This window comes from Euleptes europaea, chromosome 13 (genome assembly GCF_029931775.1).
Source record: "Euleptes europaea isolate rEulEur1 chromosome 13, rEulEur1.hap1, whole genome shotgun sequence".
Taxonomy (NCBI): domain Eukaryota; kingdom Metazoa; phylum Chordata; class Lepidosauria; order Squamata; family Sphaerodactylidae; genus Euleptes; species Euleptes europaea.
In genome coordinates this window covers 51,834,052-51,854,095 of record NC_079324.1, presented here as the reverse complement: position 1 = coordinate 51,854,095, position 20,044 = coordinate 51,834,052, and the positions used below count along the sequence as shown (strand labels likewise).

Below are 20,044 nucleotides of genomic sequence, written 5' to 3'. Positions count from 1 at the left end.
AAGCAGCAGCTGGGAAAAATTACAAGATGATGTTTGTTCCACGTAACTGTTTATTACAAAAAAATGTATTTGGGGATGATTCAGCCAGCAAATCAAACACCCCCCCGCTTCCCCCCCTTTAAAAAACTATTTTTTCTATTTTATGAAGAGATTACGTCGATCTGCCACTTTCTTACCTGCTTGTCAACTTCCAGCCCCCCCACAGGTAACGGCCGTCAAACTGCAGTCTCTGGCCATTTCGCCACGCAAAAAACACGTTTTGTGCCCAAGCGCTGCAGCACTTTGCTGATATCAACCCCTTTGTCCAGTGCATTAACACTAGGTAGCTACATGGAACCAGCCATACAACCTCAAAATGATGTACAAGTCCCCCGCTAAAGGGACAATACCAAAAACACGTCTTAAAAACAACAGCTGCATATATTTGTGCCCTTTGATCTCGAAGACTTTGCAAGAAACTCTTCCTGAACAGACCAAAGCTTTACTTTCTTAGGAATGTATTGATTTAGGTTTTCATATATTCTACAGTATTAGTTACCCTTGCGAGTTACTGTCCAACCTTTCCGTGCCTGTTTAAAAACAAACCAATGTGTGTTTTGTTTTGTTTTTAAAAAATCCTTCCCTTACATCAGTCAGTACAACTGACTGAGCCTTTCCCAGCCTAGCCAAAATATCTCTGCAGGTTGCAGTCGCTGCACAATTATCCGAAGCGGTAATGGCTACTACAACGTTGCATCCTTTGCACTGCAAAAAGACCTCGGAAATTGCTACGTATGAAGGAAAGAGAGGCCACTCCCATCCGCTCAGGCCTCTGGCAAGATTTGAGGGACAGGAGAGGACAGAAAGCATGCACAGTGGAAAGGAGTGTTCAAAGGCAGAGGTCGAAAGATAGATGCCAGCCAGTCAAACTAATGTGCCTTTAAGGGACTATTCCTCTAGGAGTTAGGAGCTTAGAAAAAAGTTTCTCCAAAATTGTTCACACAGGAATACATATACAAAAGAGGGGAACTTACACAAAGAAGAGAAGGCAAAAACATGGCCTGGAAAGGGGGGGAGCCACAAATTACACTACTTATTTTGGAGGTTTCAAAAATTCAGTGATTTTCTCAGCCACCTCAACCAAAATCCTTTTTTTATCGTTTGTTTGCATTAGTCTTTATAAAGCACGTTCCACAGATTGTCCACAAAGAATGAGAATATTCCAATTTTACTCCCAGCCGTTGTCTTTGATCATGTGGGCGAGTTCAATGATGAATTTTCCTTCTTTGTACTTCTGACTGCTCTCAAATGCGTGTTCCTGAACAAGAAAACAGAAGGCGAGACGGCGTTATCCACCCCTTTCCAAATCAAAAACTCATCTGGCAGAGGTTAGCGTTTTAACTCAACACTTCTGGCGCTGCATCATCACCCCACAAATGAAAGATATGCGCTCCAGCCCTTCCCGGCCACACGGATCAGCTGTTGACGGCCCACCGTACCCATTCAAGGCTACATTCGTTTAGACATGCAGGTGATGGGATGAATTCTGCCACTTAAAACAGCAAGAGGAGGACCATGTTTTAAACACTCTTCCCTGTTAAAAACAGAAAAACAGCACAGTGGGCGAAGAGACAGGAGGAGGGCCTTTTTCTTCTCGGTTATGTGAGTTTTGCCCGGGGCTTTATTTTCAATGCTAAGGAGCATTCAGAACTAGAGTCTGCCCCCCCGACAGTCTAACCGCGTTGTCCATTCTATCACCTCGTTTCCCTGCATGAATGAACCAAGCCAAAGGCACTCTTTAAAATAGCTACAAAACGAGCAAATTATTCTCTCTTTTTTTCCCATTTCAGTTTTTTTCCCCTCGCAGATGCAAAGACGTTATGCGGCTCTTGGAGTTCTACCCCCTTCTCAAAGAGCCAAGAGGGCCCCTGTGGGCCGTTTCACCCAAAGCTGCCAAAGAAGCACCATCTAAGTGATGGTGAATGTCGTATTCAGTCTTTAGGAATCTTTCTGACCTAAAAGGGCACAGGTCATTGGCAGCTCTTTCTTCCATCCTGAGCTGCTTGCAAAAACTGGATTCTGGAAGTGCTACAATAAGAGTACGTAGGGTGTACTCACCTCTATACCTAGATCTAAACTTGCCGCAATCCCTCCCAATGTACTCTGATTTTCTGCTAATCCCGCAATACAGATGATTATTTATGTTGGCTAGACTTAACACCATCCCATCAGGGGAGTTAATAGGTCATTTAAATAGGGTACCGTACTGTGAGAGAGTATGTCAATGCAGTACTGGCCAAATAGACACTCTTCAGCATTCCTTGTTTAGCTGTGACTTGCTCAAATAGGCTAGAGACAGATGGATAAAGCCTTTTATTTGGGAACCTGTCTCTGAACTGGATAATCTGAGGGTTCTTTTAGCAGGGGTGGATTTTAATACTACATCGGCAGTCGCCAAATTTATTACCCAGTCAATTAAGATTAAAAAACACTAATTTCCTTATGGGTTATTTACCGTATATACTCGCGTATAAGCCGAGTTTTTCAGCCTAAAAAAAGGGCTGAAAAAACCAAACTCGGCTTATACGCGGGTCAATACGGTAGGGGGGAGGGAGGGGGGAGGGAGGGAGGGGGGAGGGAGGGAAGAGGAACTTACCGCCGCTGCTGGCCCGCATGCCTTCTGTGTGGCCTGGAAGCGGCCAGAGGGGCCTGCCTGCTCACAGGCAGGGCCCCGCCGCTGCCCCTGCTGCCGGCCCACGCGCCCTCTGGGCGGCCTGGAAGCGGCCAGCGGGGCCTGCCTGCGCACAGGCAGGGCCCCGCCGCCAGCGGCTCGAGCACTGGGAGGGCTCCCGTGCCGCCTCCAGCTGATCAGCGGGCCTCCTCCTCCCACCTCTCCCGGTAAGTAGGGGGTTCAGGGGCTCTTCCCCCTCCCCACCTAGGGTGGCGCTGGGGTCGGGGTGGCACTGGTGGGTCTGGAGGGCCCGGGAGGGGGTGGCACTGGGGTCGGTCTGGAGGGCCCGGGAGGCCGGGCGGGAGGGCGACCCGGGGCAGGGGCGTTGTATAAGCCGACCCTCGGCTTATACGCGGGTGCCTAATTTTTCCCCATTTTGGGGGTGAAATTAGGCACCTCGGCTTATATGCGGGTCGGCTTATACACGAGTATATAAGGTAGATAGTTCCTTTAAAGAAAATTTGGTCTCAGTGTGACACTGTTCAGGGTTGAATTGGCCACATGAACAGTATAATTAAAGTGATGCGCATGTACTCTTCTTAAAAAAAAACCCAAAAAAACCCTTTTTAAAAGAAGGTTAAAATCCGTTAATGTATAAAACACCGATGAATAATTGCCAAGCTGAACATTTTAAGGAACAGAAAAGTTGCAAATAACATGTTCCTGTTTGCAACAGGGCAAAAGTTGCCCTATGGGTGGCGAGATGATTTCACACAACATGAAGTCCACGTGACTATCCATGCAGCCTCCATCCACACGATCCTTCCCTGTCGGGGCAGATGGGTCCTCTGTGCAGGCAGCCCTCCTTTCCCGTGGTTCATGGGCAGACACGAGGCAAAAGAAAACTCCCAAGGCGCCCCTGCACACGCCTTGACCTTCTTGAAATCAGCGCACAACGAGTAACGAAAAGGCTTCCATTGTTTGACTCAACTGAAATTACTTCATGGGCTTTTAAAACTGGTGGATTCTCCTTTGAGTTTCTGTTTTGGTTTGTATTCCAACCCAAAACAAGACAAAAATCAAACACAACGGGCTTTGGAACAATGATGCGGGAACACACAGGGGAAGCACATGAAACTAAGCAGGTCCAGCTCTCGTCAGAGCTTAGATGGGGGAGCGGGGAGCCCCTTGAGCTCCCTGGTGGAAGAAAGGCAGGATATAAATGTAATAAAATACAGAAACAGAAATAAATTATTGTTAAAGCTGAACTGGGACAAGTTTCCGGGCAGGTACATACTATGCCTGAAATAAATAAAGAGCTGGGGAAACTAGAAGGGCAAGAGAACCTTCCTTGATGAGCCCAGACTGGGCTTCCACCTCCTGGTCCCATCTCTTAAGGGATATTCTAATCAGTTAAGGATGAGCAAGATGTCAGAACTGACAACAAACACACAATGGGAGATGAACTCTTCACACCTTGATGGAGCCGATTGTGATGGGATTTTAAAATTTTATTTAAAAGATTTTTATCTTGCTCTCTCTCTCAATCTCTTTCTGTCGGAGGTGGCCCGCATCCTATAATCATACCAATTTATATCCTTTAAACCTGCAATAGCTCAACAAAACAGCAGCAGGAAAATCTATCATCAGCATTTTAAAACAGTAAGCGGCAGAAACCAGGATAAAAGCAGAGAGAGGATAGGGCAAGGAGATAAAATCCATTTAAATGCCTGGAAGCGGTTGGGTTGCCTTGACGAGAGATGGATCTGGCAGGGATCTGAATCATAGCCAGACAAGGTGGAGTTTTCTTTGGTGTCTGCTCCCCAACCTTGCAAGATGAGATGGGATCACGGAAAGAACCAGATATTTCCAACATTTCGTACCTATCCGTTATCCAATAAACAGACAGAACCAAGCAGTTATACATGTATATGTCCCCCCACCTAAAAAAATAAAATAAGAATTGCATATTGCTTACGTATTTCCACCCAAGAGTGGTTTTGCAGTTTTCACAATAAATATCTGCTACTGCATGCAAGCCTGTCAGAAGAACTCTCTCTTCTGCGGGACCACAGCCCACATTCACCCTGTGAGAGACAGAGAGTGTAGGGAAGCAATCAATAATTGCAAAGGATTTGTTTTTCTGTTAACACCCAACTTTGTGCTAAAGTAAATGCAAATTCACTCGAACAATTCTGTCACGATTCCCCCCCCCCCGCAAACAGTCCTCAAGCCATTCTAGAAAGCTATTTTTAAAGATAAGAGGTTTTTCCTTCCCTTCCCCTAAACCTAAACCAACCTGTTGCGCCATTTAAACCAAACTACCCATCACGGCAAAAGGGCATCAAATCTACCTTCCATGAGATTGGTGGAACTAAAGTTACCAGTCAGTTCTCTCCGAACTCTCTCAGCCCCACCTACCTCACAAGGTGTCTGTTGAGGGGAGAGGAAGGGGGGATTGTAAGCCAATTTGAGACTACTTAAAGGTAGAGAAAATAGTATAAAAACTAACTCTTTTTCTTGGGGGCAGGCCTGTGGCTCAGTGGTAGAGCATCTGCTTGGCATGCAGAAGATCCCAGGTTCAATCCCCGACATTGCCAGTTGAAGGGACTAGGCAGGTAGGTGATGTGAAAGACCCCTGCCTGAGACCTTGGAGAGCCGCTGCTGTTCTGAATAGACAATACTGACTTGGATGGACCCTCAAGGGTCTGATCCAGTATAAGGCAGCTTCATGTGTTCATGTGTGTTCTTTCCTGTCTACAGTCTCAAAATGAAACACACATGTGGATTCTGAAAGATTAATTTTGTAAGAGTCCATGCACCTCTGCCAGAGAGCCTGAAATGGGCAGGTGTCAACACTGCCAGCTGGATGAGATGGAGGAAGATAGATTGGTTCTTATTACACGGTCCAGTGAGGAAAAAAGCACCTACTATTCTCAGGCAATGAATGGCCAACTATGCTAGTATGTGGACAGCCTACTGCCATATTAGATGGGAAAATCCCTAGGGGAAAAGTGGGGCGAGGGTTTCCTTTTGGATTCCTGGTACCTGCATTTGTTCTGACCATATCGCTACAAGAATTTTTCCATAGGAATAACCTCTGCGTATCTGCATTGTTGAGACTGTTGAGGAAGTCTTGGACTTCTTTGATCTGGATGAGACTCTTGAAGAACATGTGGTCGAGTTCAGGTTTTCTCTAGAGTGTCACCTGTTTCGGAGGTGTGTTCTCAGAGAGAAAAAATTTCCATTTTCATTTCAGATGGAAGCACAGAAGGTCTAAATCATGCATGCCTTCCAAACAATATTACAGGTGTGGTTAAACCGGTGGAGTCTATTACATATGTAGCAATATTTACTGGCTGCATTAACAACCTAATAACTTCAGCCGGCAGGAGCTTAGATAATTGCATTCTGGAATCATATATAGGCAAGAGGGCATTTCTTCCCATTAAAAGAACTGATAATGACCAATGATGGCATGAATTCCATACAGCTAAAGCAGGAAAAAGCAGATCCTCTAGCCGGGGATGTCTAACTTTCTCTCTTGTCCACTGGGGCCAAAGTGAATACTTCATGCCTTGTGAAGCATTCACTACTGGACTATCCACAGTATGACAGTTACAGAGAAGGTAGTCACCTTGCTGCTGCATTCCATATCGACCTTCTGTCTTTGGTTTAAGAAATATCAAGTTGGAATTTGCCCATCTATCTCCGCTGGTGACTTTTAGAAGTACTGAAAGTCCACAGGGTCTGAGTGGAGAACTTCAGCCAATGGAATCAGAGTCTTCTGGAGGGATAAGCCTTATCTCAATTGCAAACAATGTAGCCTCTTTCCTCAGTTGCTCATTACAGAGGTGTAAACAGCAGTATCTCTAGATTAGTACGATGGCATGTCGGAGTCAGCCTGAGACACAGTTCTTGAATCCTTCAGCTGCCAGATTCCCAGTTGGCTCAGATAATTCTGCCCTGGAGAGTTCATATTTTTTTGAGCTTGGTGCCTCTGAGTGACCTGTGATGCCAAGTCCTTTCTGGTCACATCACATGGCTGGATGTAGAAGGTGCAAAGAGCTGGCTGTTCACACAATGCATTAGGATGATAAGACAGAGCCATTATGATCCCACTTTTCTATACACGGCAGGTGCACCATTTGCTTCAACTCAAAATACACGTTGGATCCAGCCTAAAGTGGGACCGCCATCCCCCCAGGAATGGCCTTTCGTGGAAATTAGTGGGCTGCATTTGGAGAGGGAGGGAGGCAAGACAGAAAGGATTGGAAGCAACCAGCATTTCTGCTGGTGAAAAAAAAAGGAAGTGGGGGTCCCTTCTGACTGCCAAAGGGGGGGGGGCTATGACTGGGGATCATGTGGAGTATAGGCTATAGTTAGGAAGGGATTTGGGAAAGACTGAGCAAAAAAAAAGCTGGCTGGATCCAACTCAGAGTCTGTAGATTTGAGCCAGACAGGCCAAAGGTGTCTTAAAATCCAACAGAAAAGGACTAGAAACTGGGTAAGTACATTTATTCCAAGTTATTCTGGATAAAAAGGGGGCCAGCCTAACACGTAAGTAGTACTGTTGCACTATAAGTTGCTCAATTGGCACATAAATAGTATTTTAAAAGCTTAAACTGGTCAGACATTCAGGACTGTTCAGCCCGTCTGGACAGTCTGTTAAAAGATGCTCTACAGGGAAAAAATATTTGCAATAATACTTACACTGAATTAAAGAGGTAGGCTCGCCCCTGGCTTCCCTGAAAGGACTGCAAGAGAGAAAGATGTTTCAAAGTCAGTTTTTTTGAAGTATTTTATAAGATCATAGTACAGTAAGTGCCCCCCCCCCGTTCCTTTTAGAGAACTCCGTTTTTTAATGCTTTTTAATGCAGCAATTGGGTTTCGGGGGTGGGGAGCTTTTCTCTCACAGTAAGCACTACAGCCAATTACAAAGCAGCATTTCAGGGGGCAGGGACTCAAATGCTTCTTGATTTGAGCTTGGAAACTGCTGGTGCATAGATTCCCAACAGGAAAATGAGCAACGAACCTCAGGTAAAACTCCCATGCATAAACCACCTATGATACATTCCTCAAACTTGTTTTCCAGGCTGAGCGATGAAGAGCAGATATCGCACCATAGCATCAGATATATTGCAGAGGTTTAAGCATAAGAACTGGAAATCCCCAGCCACTAACCCAATTTAGATAGCCCACTCTTACTTCCTTGGTACCCCAATAATAGTTGCCTACCTTACAGAATTGGGGCAAGATTGCTGAAACAAGATGAAAATATTTCCCACAGAAATTCAGACCACACTGGGCTGGGTTTTTGGTGCCCGTTAAAGATGTCTTTGCTTAACCAAACTATCAGTTTTAAAATACAAGTCCAGTAGCACCTTAAAGACCAACAAGATTTCCAGGGTACAAGCTTTCAAGAGTCAAAGCTTCCTTTGGTACAAAGGGAACTTTGATCTGGAAAGCTTATACTCTGGAAATCTCATCAGTCATTAAGGTGCTACTGGTCTCATATCTTGCTCTTCTACTGCTGACCAACACGGCTACCCAAGGGAAACCATTTCAAAAAGTTATTTTAATGTGTACTTATTGTTTTCTATCGTCCTTTAATGATCTGTGCTACCCTGATCCCTCTGGTGGACAGCATGGGATTCAAGTTAAGACAAACAACACTTTCCCTAACAAAAACTTAGCCTAACTGAAGAACGAGTTTGACTAGCTGTGTTTGTTTCTTTAGTGAGCTGACACTGCAGACACAGTCCGAAAAGTTGCTGATGCCGTTCTGTGACTATGTGCATTCTTCCTATCCACTGGTCTGTGAAAAGAGCGTATCAGATAGCACGCACTTGCCTAGGAACACTGTATAGGCAGAGATAAGATCTGAAGGAACTTACAAGTCATATTCCAGCTATGAGGACAAAGACTGCAAAGTGGATATAATTCTAAATACATTTGCTGGTTATCACATTAGTATTTAATTCAGTAAGCAAAAAAACAAACCAACAGGCACAGATATAAGTACACAGGATTGCAGAAAATTATATACAGGTTATCAGAGCATGAGAGCTCACTCAGTAGTCACGCTCCATTATGAAGCCAACTCAACCTTTTGAGTTTTGACAACATGCCTGCCACAGCCCTCAACAAAATAATGCAGTTTTAGATATCTGTAAGTTATATTAGAGCAACCTTGCTCATAAGCTCCTCGGGCATAGAACGGAATTTATTGGGCTTCCAGTTGTGGAATTTCCTATATCCATTTCAATCCGCCTTCTGTCCCAGTATCAGGTTGCCCTGTTGGACAACATTCATTGGGAGAAAGTGACAGAGTGTGACCCTGTAGATTCCTTTGTACCTCTCTGCTACTTGAGATTCTATCAACCAAGGCTTCCTTCTGGATGGTGTAGCAGGATTGGGAGTTGGCGACATTGCACTCCAGAGGTTCTGCTCCTCCCTAGAAGGTTATTTCCTGAAGATAGTACTGCAAACTATGGCTCTGGAATGTGGCATTTATGCTATGATGTACCCCAGGCTCTATTTGGTCCCCTGTTAAATGTCGGGACGAAATCATTTGGAGAGGCCATCCAGGGATTCAAGGTGAAACATCACCAGTATGCAGACAAGACTCAGCTGTCCTCTTTTTCAGCTGATCCAGGTATGAATGTGGATGTCCCAAACAGGTGTCTTCAGTCAATAATGGTCTGGATGAGGGTTAATAAACCAAAACCCCATCTTGATAGATGGCTGCAGCTACAGATATTCTCAGTTGGGTCCAACCCGATGTGAGTGAATCTTGAAGCGCCTTCAGGTTCACTTGACCAACATCTGTTTCCTATTGCGAGATGACTGGTTACTTCTGCTTCCAAGGTAAGCCATGGTTTAGAATCATAGAGTTGGAAGAGACCATACAGGCCATCTAGTCCAACCCCCTGCTTAATGCACAATCAGCCTAGAGCATCCCTGACAAGTGTTTGTCCAGCCTCTGCTTAAAGACCGCCAGTGAGGGGGAGCTCACCATCTCCCGAGGTAGCTGATCCCACTGTCGAACAACTCTTACTGTAAAAAAATTCTTCCTAATATCCAGCCGGTAGGTTTGCCATTGTGAAAATCACTGCTTTCTCGTCTGCATGTTTACCCTGCAAACCAGGATTCCAAACAGGGGACAGCTATTTGGAATCCTGGTTTCCCAGTTCAGATGTAATGGTGAACCGTGGCTCGCCATGAAAGCACAACCACTTATCTTGCTACATGCAACAGGGAGGAAAGGAGAGTGAGTGAGCAGGGATTGTGCCAGCCATTCAGAAGTGCCTTCAGGATCCATAACCATAGTTTGCCCCTGGGCTTGCCACACAGATGAATCCGGCCACTGTCTTCTGAAAAATATAAAGCAGAAGTGTCAAACTCATTTGTTACGAGGGCCGGATATGACATAAATGTCATTTGGTGGGGGTCGAGCCATGCCTCGCCAGCCCAGATTGAACGGAGGGGGTGGCTGGCTTGTGGGCCGAATAAGAGCTCTTGAAGGGCCAGATCCGGCCCGCAGGCCTTATGTTTGACACCCCTGGTCCAAAGCCTTCCTCCAATGGAAGACCCACTTAAATTGGAGAAAGGCCCGTTAGGCTGGAAGACGGATTCAAACTTCGCTGAACAGAGAGAGAGTGGCAGGATCCGCCTCCCTCTGTCTGAACAGACCCTTACTATTAAAGTCAAAAAGGTATCATCGGGTTGTAACTAGAGACCATAAAGTCACATAAGCTGAGGTTTGTTTTAAATTGTTACATGGTATAAATGCAGTTCTGAACTCCAGGTACGAGCTGATGCTGTGTGGAAAATGAATTGCAGATTTTAACGAAAATAAGTTTTATACACTATTCTGAGAATGTTACATGTTCACAACCTTAACATTTCTTGCCATTTTAACGGACATGCCCTTTGGCAGCTGCCTTTCAGTGTCATGGAGGATTCTGTCATCTCAGCCTAATTGTAATTTCCTGATGATTCAGCAGTTCTCATTCATATCAAGGCCTTAACAGCTGTAAACACAGATATAGCACATGCGACTTCTGTAGCATGAATGCAAACATTATCTCGCTTGCTTGCCTCCGACCCGAATACTCTTGCACATTGCAAACACCAGACCAGAAATAGCATTTACAAAGCTGTAATCCTGAAGCACTCTGTGGGGAACAGAGGATTATGGATTTTGAGAGTGAAGGATTTATACTATAACACTCTGCTTTCAATCAAGCTCGGGATCCCAGCATCCTGACTCAGAGGGAGGCACAATTCTGTGACAGAGCACATACTTTGCATGCAGAGGGTTCAATCCCTGGCTGGCATTGGGAAATACCCCTGCCTGAGAGCTGGAGAGCCACCATCAGTCAGAGCTGGCCAAGGTAGGCCAACTGACTCAACTGAAGGCAGGGCTCCATTTCAAAGATCTCCGAAGTAGAATGTTTGGAAGCAAAACAGGCTCCATGTGCAGCGTCACCTAAGCAGATAGAGCGCTGGAGTCTCAGTGGGCAGTGGATGAGACGAGGGTTTTGGGAAGAAGTGTTTAATTGCATTAAGCCCTGGCAAACATTTGACACAATGACCTTTCTTCAAGAGACATGCCTTGAGTGAACTGTAATGGAACCACACCAGCAAGCACTAAGAAGGCCCTCTCAAAACTGTGATTTTTGGGGAAAGACCACATGTGCTGGGGAGCATCTGTTCCTTGAGGCTGAAGATCCAAGCAACTTCAGCATGGGGACATCACGGAAGATGACAAAGAGCACAAAAACTAACACAATTTGATTTAAAATAACTCCCAGAAGCCTCAAAACTAAGAAAAGTCCGTTCGAATGGGTGGTACTGGAAAAGCATCTCAGATAAATCAGAAACCTAAATAGAAATCAGAATGATGTCCCTTTTCCGGATAATGTGGAGATGGCAGTCATACGTCAAAGGCAGCACAGGGATCCACAAGTTATATGTCTAAACCAGAACATTTTCCAAGTTTACAGATAATCTGTGAGTTCAGACACGCAAGCCAGCAGTCTCTTATGAGGACAGGTACACAAACATGAAATATTGGGAGGGACAATCTACCCTCATTCTTCCCATAAAAACTAACATGAGTTTGTTTAGATTCAGAATAATATACATGCTGATATATAAAAAGCTGCCTTTCACTGAATCAGACCCGTGGTCCATCAAGGTCAGTATTGTCTACTCAGACTGGCAGCGGCTCTCCAGGGTCTCAGGATGAGGTCTTTCACATCACCTACTCCCTGATCCTTTTAACTGAAGATGCTGAGGATTGAACCTGGGACCTTCCTTCTGAATGCCAAGCGAATGCTCTACCACTGAACCCTACTCCCTGATCCTTTTAACTGGAGATGCTGAGGATTGAATCTGGGACCTTCCTTCTACATGCCAAGCGGATGCTCTACCACTGAACCCTGGCCCTTATCTATGTCATGATCATGTTGACACCTTTATTAATAAAGTATCCTTTTTCAAGTATCATGTGAAAAAAGAAGTAATCTAAGTGATCTAATCAGTGAAAAAAGAGGTTTGTCACTAAGTTTACCCAGAAATGGATGGACAGGCTTCTGAGTTTTATAATAACATAACTGATAATGAAGGTTCCCGGTTTCTTTCCCTCCATCTAGTTGTGATGCCAAAATAAATTTTATTTTTAAAACTGATTTTAAAATATCTCATGTTAAAATCTTATTAGTTTACATTTCTGCTCAGCCAAGTCCTCAGGAGTATGAAGTTAGTCCTCAGAGATTGAGAATATCAATGTATGTCTGACCTTATCAGACAGTATCAAGAACAGGTGATTAAGACACAACTTTCAAAACAACTACGATCAAACTGATTTTCATCGACCTCAATGAAAATAAGGCTAAATGGAGCTGAATAAAGTTTTTGGACAGTCATCTTCGACCAATTTTCTTTTGGAATAATTAAAAAAAAACTTTTTCATATGTTATGAAGATATAGAATCTAGCAACTGGTACCTAAAAAAATCATACCTAGTGCCTGGATTGCTGAAGGCTATGAGTTCCAGATAAACTTCTGTTCTGCCACCTTTCAAGCTCAGAGTGCAACATACATGATGGAAGGAAAGGCACATTAAAGAAGAAGAGTTGGTTTTTATATGCCAACTTTCTCTACCTTTTAAGGAGAATCAAACCGGCTTACAACCACCTTCCCTTCCTCTCACCACATCAGACACCTTGTGAGGTAGGTGGGGCTGAGGGAGTTTGGAGAGAACTGTGACTAGCCCAAGGTCACTCAGCAGGCTTCATGTGTAGGAGTGGGGGAACAACCCACTTCTCCAGATTAGAGTCTGCCATGTGGAGGAGTGGGGGAACAACCCACTTCTCCAGATTAGAGTCTGTCCATGTGGAGGAGTGGGGAATCAAACCTGGTTCTCCAGATTAGAGGCTGCCGCTCTTAACCACTACACCACACTGGCTGTCACAGGATCTGCTGCTATCTAGAATTCGCATGCCCTGGTCTCCATAACGCTTTCGTTGGCTCCTAAATTGGGCAAAATTTAAGTTTCTTTTGGTTTAGGTAAACTTATGGCTAGATGGAAAGCTCTCTCAACCAGAAACAGAGATTTCCTAAATTCAGTGCTGTTTTGCTTTGTTTTGAAATAGAGATCTTAGTGGATGTTAAAGAAGAAGCAGAGTAGGTTTTTATACCCCGCTTTTCTCTACCTTAAGGAGTCTCACAGCAGCTTACAATCACATTCCCTCCCCCTCCCCACAACAGGCACCTTGGGAGGTAGGTGGGGCTGAGAGAGTTTGGAGAGAACTGTGACTGGCCCAAGGTCACCCAGCTGGCTTCACGTGGAAGAGCGGGGAATCAAACCTGGTTTTCCACTGCCCAACCACTACACCACGCTGGCTAAAGATAACCAGGCAGCTAAATATTTCACATTAAACTAATTTTTATTCTTTATTGCTTTCTACGAAGGAGGCCATGTTTCATTTGCTTCCATAGATTTTAAATCATATCCCCATAATATGACGGGGTGATTTAGAGCAATCGGAATGCTCAAGGTTTCAAAAGGAGAAATAGCAACTTTGTGTGGGACTAAGTAGAGATCTCCAGCAAAATATTTCTTGGTGTGACTTTATGTAGGATAAATTATGACACAGTTGATCATTCAGGTTTAACAGGTAATTTGAATAATAGTACTCATCATTAGATACTTTTTCTGAACCATGTGAGATTCCTGTCCCCAGAGGAATTTGTTTTATTTCAAGTACAGTTGGCCTCCATACCTGCAACATTGTTAAATAAAAGACAAATAATGTTGCAAAGTTTCTGCTCAGGACAAGAGATACAAAATCCAAGTTAAAGTGTTGCAAAACCAACCTAAGGGAAATTGGAAATCTCCAAAACATTTCTATATCCATGTATGGACAATTGTTGATTGGCGAAAGGAGGTGGCAACCCCCCAACCAAATTAACATATTATCATTATCTTTTATTATTTTATTTTATATTATTTTTATTTTATTGTTATCTTGAGCCAGGAAGTTTCATGAGTCTTATTGAAGTATGTGACATGGGTAAATGTCAAAGGAACATGAGAAAACAGTGACGCGACCCATCCAGAATAAGCTTCAGCTTTGTCTTCAAATCTCCCCACAGCTTTCACATTGAAAAGCTAAAGAGCACATTATTCAATATACTTGCGATGTGCTCCTCGTGGGGCTGCCTTTGGAGTTTTGGGGATAGCAAATTGCAGCTGCATGTTTGCTGACAGGTTAGTTCTAATTCAACCCCACTGGCTTGCAATTTGCTTCCAGGACTAATCCAGAGGGGTGCCTTTGGCCTTTAAAAGCAGGGTACCTCATGGGTACATGCTTTCTCCGATATGAAACTATTGGCATGCTTAAGCTAGATGGAGAGGCTCTATAACTACATGTCCCATTGCCTGAGGTTTGGGAGGCAAGGCATGTGAGACATGGTTCTTTCAGTGGGGGCACTGGAATTCCCTCCCCAAGCTGCACACGCTAGTCATCTTCCTTGAGGATTTTAGAATGCATCTTAAGACTGCCCTCTTCTCAAGAGAAAACCTTATAAAACCTCTAGTCCAGTACTCTTCTCTAAACAGCAGAAGAACGCTTTACAAACTATTAGCTAATCGTGATTCACAGATCACTGAAAACGTGGCAAGATTCCTGATGATAGCGGCCAACCAATGGGAACTTAGTCTGAAGAAGGACCACATCACCAAGGATTAAATTATACTTACTCTATTTAAAAAAAAAATTATTTCTTTTATTCTTACAAACTATACTATGACAATAAAGGTATTTGAATTTGATTTGACTGCCCTCTTTTGCCAAGAATTTGCACTCAGTGGCAACTTGTCTGATTTTATGTCAGCTTTTGTTTGTTACTGACTGGTTGTGCTTTAGTGATGGATGCAATACTTATATTTTTATTATATTGTGTTTTCAAAATTTATTATAAACCAGCTTAAAAGTTCTTTTTTTGCTTTTGTTTGAAGTACAGGCTATTTTTTTTAAAAAAAGAAAACTTTGCATGAAAACAATGTGCACCCCATGAAAAGCAGCTAGGCAAGTTTAGTCTGATACCTACCCGGACACCAGTATTTGGCATGCTAACTGCATACGCTTGTAAGATGATATTGGAAGGAATGCTCCCGACTGTGTGTGGAAATACACATGGAATGAAAACTTCCATGTGATAAAGTATTTTTTAAAATATTAATGTGCTGACATCCAACATTTAGGAAAATTAAAAATATTGATGCCTGGCACTGTTAGATCGGTGGATTGATGTGATGTAGTAAAGTATTAAAGTATGAATTTTAGCATAACACCTTCATGCTCAGTGTGCTTCACCTACACTATCCCAGGTTTCCCCAATGTGGTACCCATTGGTGCCAAGTCACCTGCCAAGTGTTTTTAGAAAGTGGGCGAGGCCAGGTGGGGCATTTGCCCAGCAAAGCTTCTGATTGGCTGTGCAGATTTTTAAAATGTTAAATTTGGCAGTAGCTGCCACCACAGCACAAGGATCTTCACTGTGTGACTGAAAGTAAGCAGCGGAAACCCTTTGGGGGCTGGCTCCACCTCCAGTGGCAGCCATTTTGTGGGAACCATTTTGTGGCTGGTCCCACTAGGCAGTGTCAGAATTCCAAAGGTGTCCACAGGCTCTAAAAGGCTGGGGACTACCCCATTATCCTGTAGACATGAAGCTACCTTATGCTGAGTTAGACCAGGCCCATTGGTCTATGAAGTTCAGTATTATCTACTCAGACTAACAACAGCTCTTCAGGGCCTTCTGCATGCAAAGCAGATGCTCCACCACTAAGACACAATCCCTAATACCAACCCAATAAGTTTGACCATAAGTCTCATCTCTGTATTGCTGATGGGCTGAGAGGGAAAAATGATTTGCCTACCTACTGAGTATGTGAAAGAGGTGGTCATATCCATATGAGCATTTCTTATACAATTGAAGCCTCTTTTTTCGGGGTGGGGGGATCTTCCAACTAGCAATTAAGCCCTCACACACACACACTCACACTCAAAGTCCTGGGGAACATTTCCTATACAAGCCTATGCTCTGGGAAGAGGGGGAAGCTACACCTTTCTTACACAGCTCTGTGGCACAATGGACAGCATGCTGGACTTCCAGAAGGTAGAACATAGTACTGTGAGTATCCAAGAGGTATGCCGAGGCTGCAGCTTTAACTCCTACAAGGGTCACTTCCCACCCTATTTAGCTTTGGGAGAAGGACTGGACAAATTGGATGTCATCTCTGCCTGCAAAAACAGTGTCCCTCAGAGTACCAGATACTAGGCCCAAACCATCATGTCTTGCTTGTGAAGCATCCAAAGGCATCTGGGTAGCTGTTGTTGGAAACAGAATGATGAGCTAGGTGGATTTAGGTCCAGCAACTCTGGTCCTGTTTCCTTCCCTAACACCTTCTTTGCTATCCCTTGTACTTTACTCCTTGGCTAACAGAATTGGTATGGCCTGCATCTTCTCAGTACATTATCAGCACTGAAGATGGGATTTTGCCCTGGGTCTTGATTACATACTGGAAACCACATAATAATCTGTGGTGCAATTCTACCAAAGCACATTTCTAGACTCCCTGGAGATAAATTACTTAGCTGCTCATGAATTTATCACTAGTGCTAGCCAGCTAATAGGCCAAAGGGGAACAGAGACCTCAAACAGAAAGTGGAATACATATGTATTTAGTAATGAGTGCAGAATGCAGTGTGTTCCATAAAGCAGCTCGATCGCAACGTGAATTTGTTTAGATTTCATTCCCATGCCCTGTCACAGATACACAGCAGCATATTCTTACCCAATGTTATCCTTCATAGCTAAGCAGGGAGTTTTAGCTTGAACTACCCTCTCTCCAGAACCCAGTATGTGATAAAACACTCATGAGTAGCAGAGGGGCCAGGGCTCAGTGCTTAGCATACAGAAGGTCACAGGTTAAACCTCCAGCATCACTTAATGAAAAAGATCAGGCTGTAGGTGATGTAAAAGACCTCTGCCCGAGACCCCTGGAGAGCCACTGCCAGTCTCAGTAGACAGTAAGGACATTGGCAGACCAATGGTCTGACACAGTAAAAGCATTTGTAAAGGTGAAAAAGACTAGTGGGATGGACTTGAAAATTACATCCAAAGCCTAACTTTTGCTTCATAGTTTTAAAAATTCCTTTGAGAAACAGCATCTTCGCTTTGCACTATTCCAACGTTTAAGAGGTTTAAACATTGTTTGCATTCCACTTCAGACAATCAGAGATGTAAAACAGTGCTGCCCCCCACCCCCCAAACAAACCAATCCAAAGAGCACATGTACCAAAAGGTGCTGTGAAATGTAGGCCTGGAATGCTACTCATGCCAGAAAAACAACTGTGTGTGTGTGTGTGGGGGGGACCACCACAAAGTAAGACTGAACTCCAGATTATCAGGCAGCCACGCCCCCTCTTTAACTAATTTGAACGCAACTGTGATATTGTTTCCAGTGACGGGGGCATGTGTGATTGAACATAAGTTACTAAATCTCTCTCCTCTGAAGCTTAAGAAGCATGGTACTGCTATTTAAAGGCCAGTCATGAAACGTTTAAGAGGCTAAGAAATCTGCTGCCTCAGATGCACAGCTGGGGAAAACTGGAATTTGGGACGAAAACTTGAGTGGGTGCGTTACCATGCATACTAGATATTTGACCTCCCATATTTTAAATAATACGAGTGATTCACATTTCCCTGTGTGTAATGTGAAAACCTGGAAGTGTCTGGATTTATTTTAAACAACTGTGACTCAACTTCTTACACGGGTAGTGCTTGTTTGGAGACAGACATTGAGTGCTTTACACCTTTAAATTACTGTTATATGATCAACCCTCATTACATCATAGACTCGTGAATCCTCCAAACCGGGAAAACCAGAAAGTGACATCTTTATAATTACAGCCGAAAACTATCATTACCCAAGCTATACTAATTAGCCTAGTTAAACCCAATATTTAATTACCAGACTATTTTGCATTTACATGACCCAGTCTCTCAAAATGTGTGCATCAGGTGATCACTCAGGTGTACTAACCATTCAAGAAAGTAGATGTTGGACACTTTTTTATGTTTGGTACATTGTTTATTCAAAATCTGAACTTTCACCTGAGAATGAGACAATGCTACTTTGGGAACAAAAAACGGTTACAAAATTTGAGGATAGTTTACAGAACGTTATCTGGGTTCAGCAGGCCCTTCTAACTGTTGCAGGATGAAATCACAGTGTCCTAATAAGGCAATAAGGAATGTTTCTAGCCCTCCTTTAGATTATCCGTGTTCAGCAAGTTTAAAGTCCATAGTGTGAACCAGTAATATAGCAACAGAGGCTACTAACTTAACAGCTATCATCAAAAGCATCTTCTCTAGACAGTGCATACAGACTGTAGACTTCACTGCTGTGTAGGAAATCCTGGATTATGAATAATCGTTTTCCCTCCTGTGGCTTAAAAAGACTACGCAGGGAAATAAACACATTCATATTTCAGGGGGAAAACAAAACTCCTCTCCTCACGCCTTTACTTGGAAGGTCTACAAGGCTCAATTTAGTGTCACTACCCAAAATCATTTAAACAGTAGATAAAAGAGAAGGTAATAAAGAATTTAACAAAAAAGCTATTCAAATGTGTGCTTCTGGAACAGGCTAGCTGACATCTGTATTAATGTGCATTTCTAAAAGATGCAAGCTACCAATTTTTGCAAAGTCCTCTACAATGCTAGAAATAAATTAGTCTTATTACCTGCAGTGACTTCAACCCTTACAACCATACTTCCTTTGAACAGCATTATTTTTCATAAACAGATCAGAACCTAAAGGCCAAACATACCTCACAGAGAAGCATCTGGTCTCTAACAGAAAAGACAGAGCCTAGAAATACCTTATATAATTGTTAAGTGGATACAGTGTTGGACTAGGATCTTGGAAGACTTGGATTCAAATCCCCACGCTACCATGCAAACTTGCTGGGTAACCTCAGGACAGTCACACTCTCTCAGCCTAACCTATCTCACAGGGTGACTGTTGGGAAAAAAATGGAGGAGTGGGGAGTGATGTTCAATGCTTCTGGCCCCCACTGGGAAGAAAAGAGGGGTATCAATAAATGCAATGCATACGTGCATGTCAACTGCATTTCTAGTACAACTCTCACAACACACAATTTTTATTAAACCATTTCAGCTTGTTATGGCAACTAGAGCAGATTATAAATGGGTATCAGACCACGTGATCATGGAGGTCTAAGACCACTTGCCTTGGAAATCAGTTCATCATGATTGGCTAGATGGGCTCTGCAGTGGATACAGCTGTAAGTTCGATGACAGTTTGGCAGGTAAGCCTGGAACGTTTTGGATTTTGTCATTTTTACCATCTCTGTTGCTGGTTCCTCACACTGATCAGGGCTGGCACTTGAATTACAACTTTGCTGAACTCGCTGACAAAAGAAACACTGGAAGATACAAGCAAAAGCCGTTGTTGTTCTGGAGTGTGTGTGGCAGTTTCCACACAGACGCCACAGAAGAAACAGTCAAAACCTGCAACAAAGAGGGGAAAAGCATATAAGCAACTGAGTTTTCTTAAAGCATATATATCTCATCACAAAGACTCAGATTAGCAACATTACAATAAAAATAGTTATCATCTTATATGCAAGGTTATTCCCTATACTAGTAAGGCAGAGTGCCTATATGCAGACACCTGGGAGAAAAGGGAGAATAACATGGGGGGTTTAAAAACAGCCCCTTCCCTCAATAAATGGATCTGTCAGGAAGTACTCATAACATATGGCAGCATATGGGTCCAGAGGGTATGAAGAT

General features: G+C 43.5%; 1 protein-coding gene across 1 annotated transcript; it reads right to left on the bottom strand.

Annotated features, from left to right (window-relative positions):
• Positions 1-856: 856 nt before the first annotated feature.
• On the bottom strand, positions 857-19,756 carry YPEL1 (yippee like 1). Its single transcript, XM_056859877.1, has 4 exons — positions 19,483-19,756; positions 7,364-7,407; positions 4,629-4,737; positions 857-1,297 (listed from the first exon to the last, which is right to left on the bottom strand). Exons 1-4 carry the CDS (start codon positions 19,597-19,599, stop codon positions 1,208-1,210), a joined length of 360 nt encoding a protein of 119 aa, XP_056715855.1. The 5' UTR covers positions 19,600-19,756; the 3' UTR covers positions 857-1,207.
• Positions 19,757-20,044: the final 288 nt, after the last annotated feature.

What these genes read in the sequence shown, in the direction of transcription:
- YPEL1 (XM_056859877.1), bottom strand. Translation starts at nt 19,599, where the DNA reads ATGGTAAAAATGACAAAATCCAAAACGTTCCAGGCTTACCTGCCAAAC. An exon ending in ATGATGAACTGATTTCCAAG is followed by an intron (nt 7,408 to 19,482) that starts GCAAGTGGTCTT and finishes TCTCTCTTGCAG; the next exon opens with TCCTTTCAGGGAAGCCAGGG. An exon ending in GCCTACCTCTTTAATTCAGT is followed by an intron (nt 4,738 to 7,363) that starts GTAAGTATTATT and finishes TGTCTCTCACAG; the next exon opens with GGTGAATGTGGGCTGTGGTC.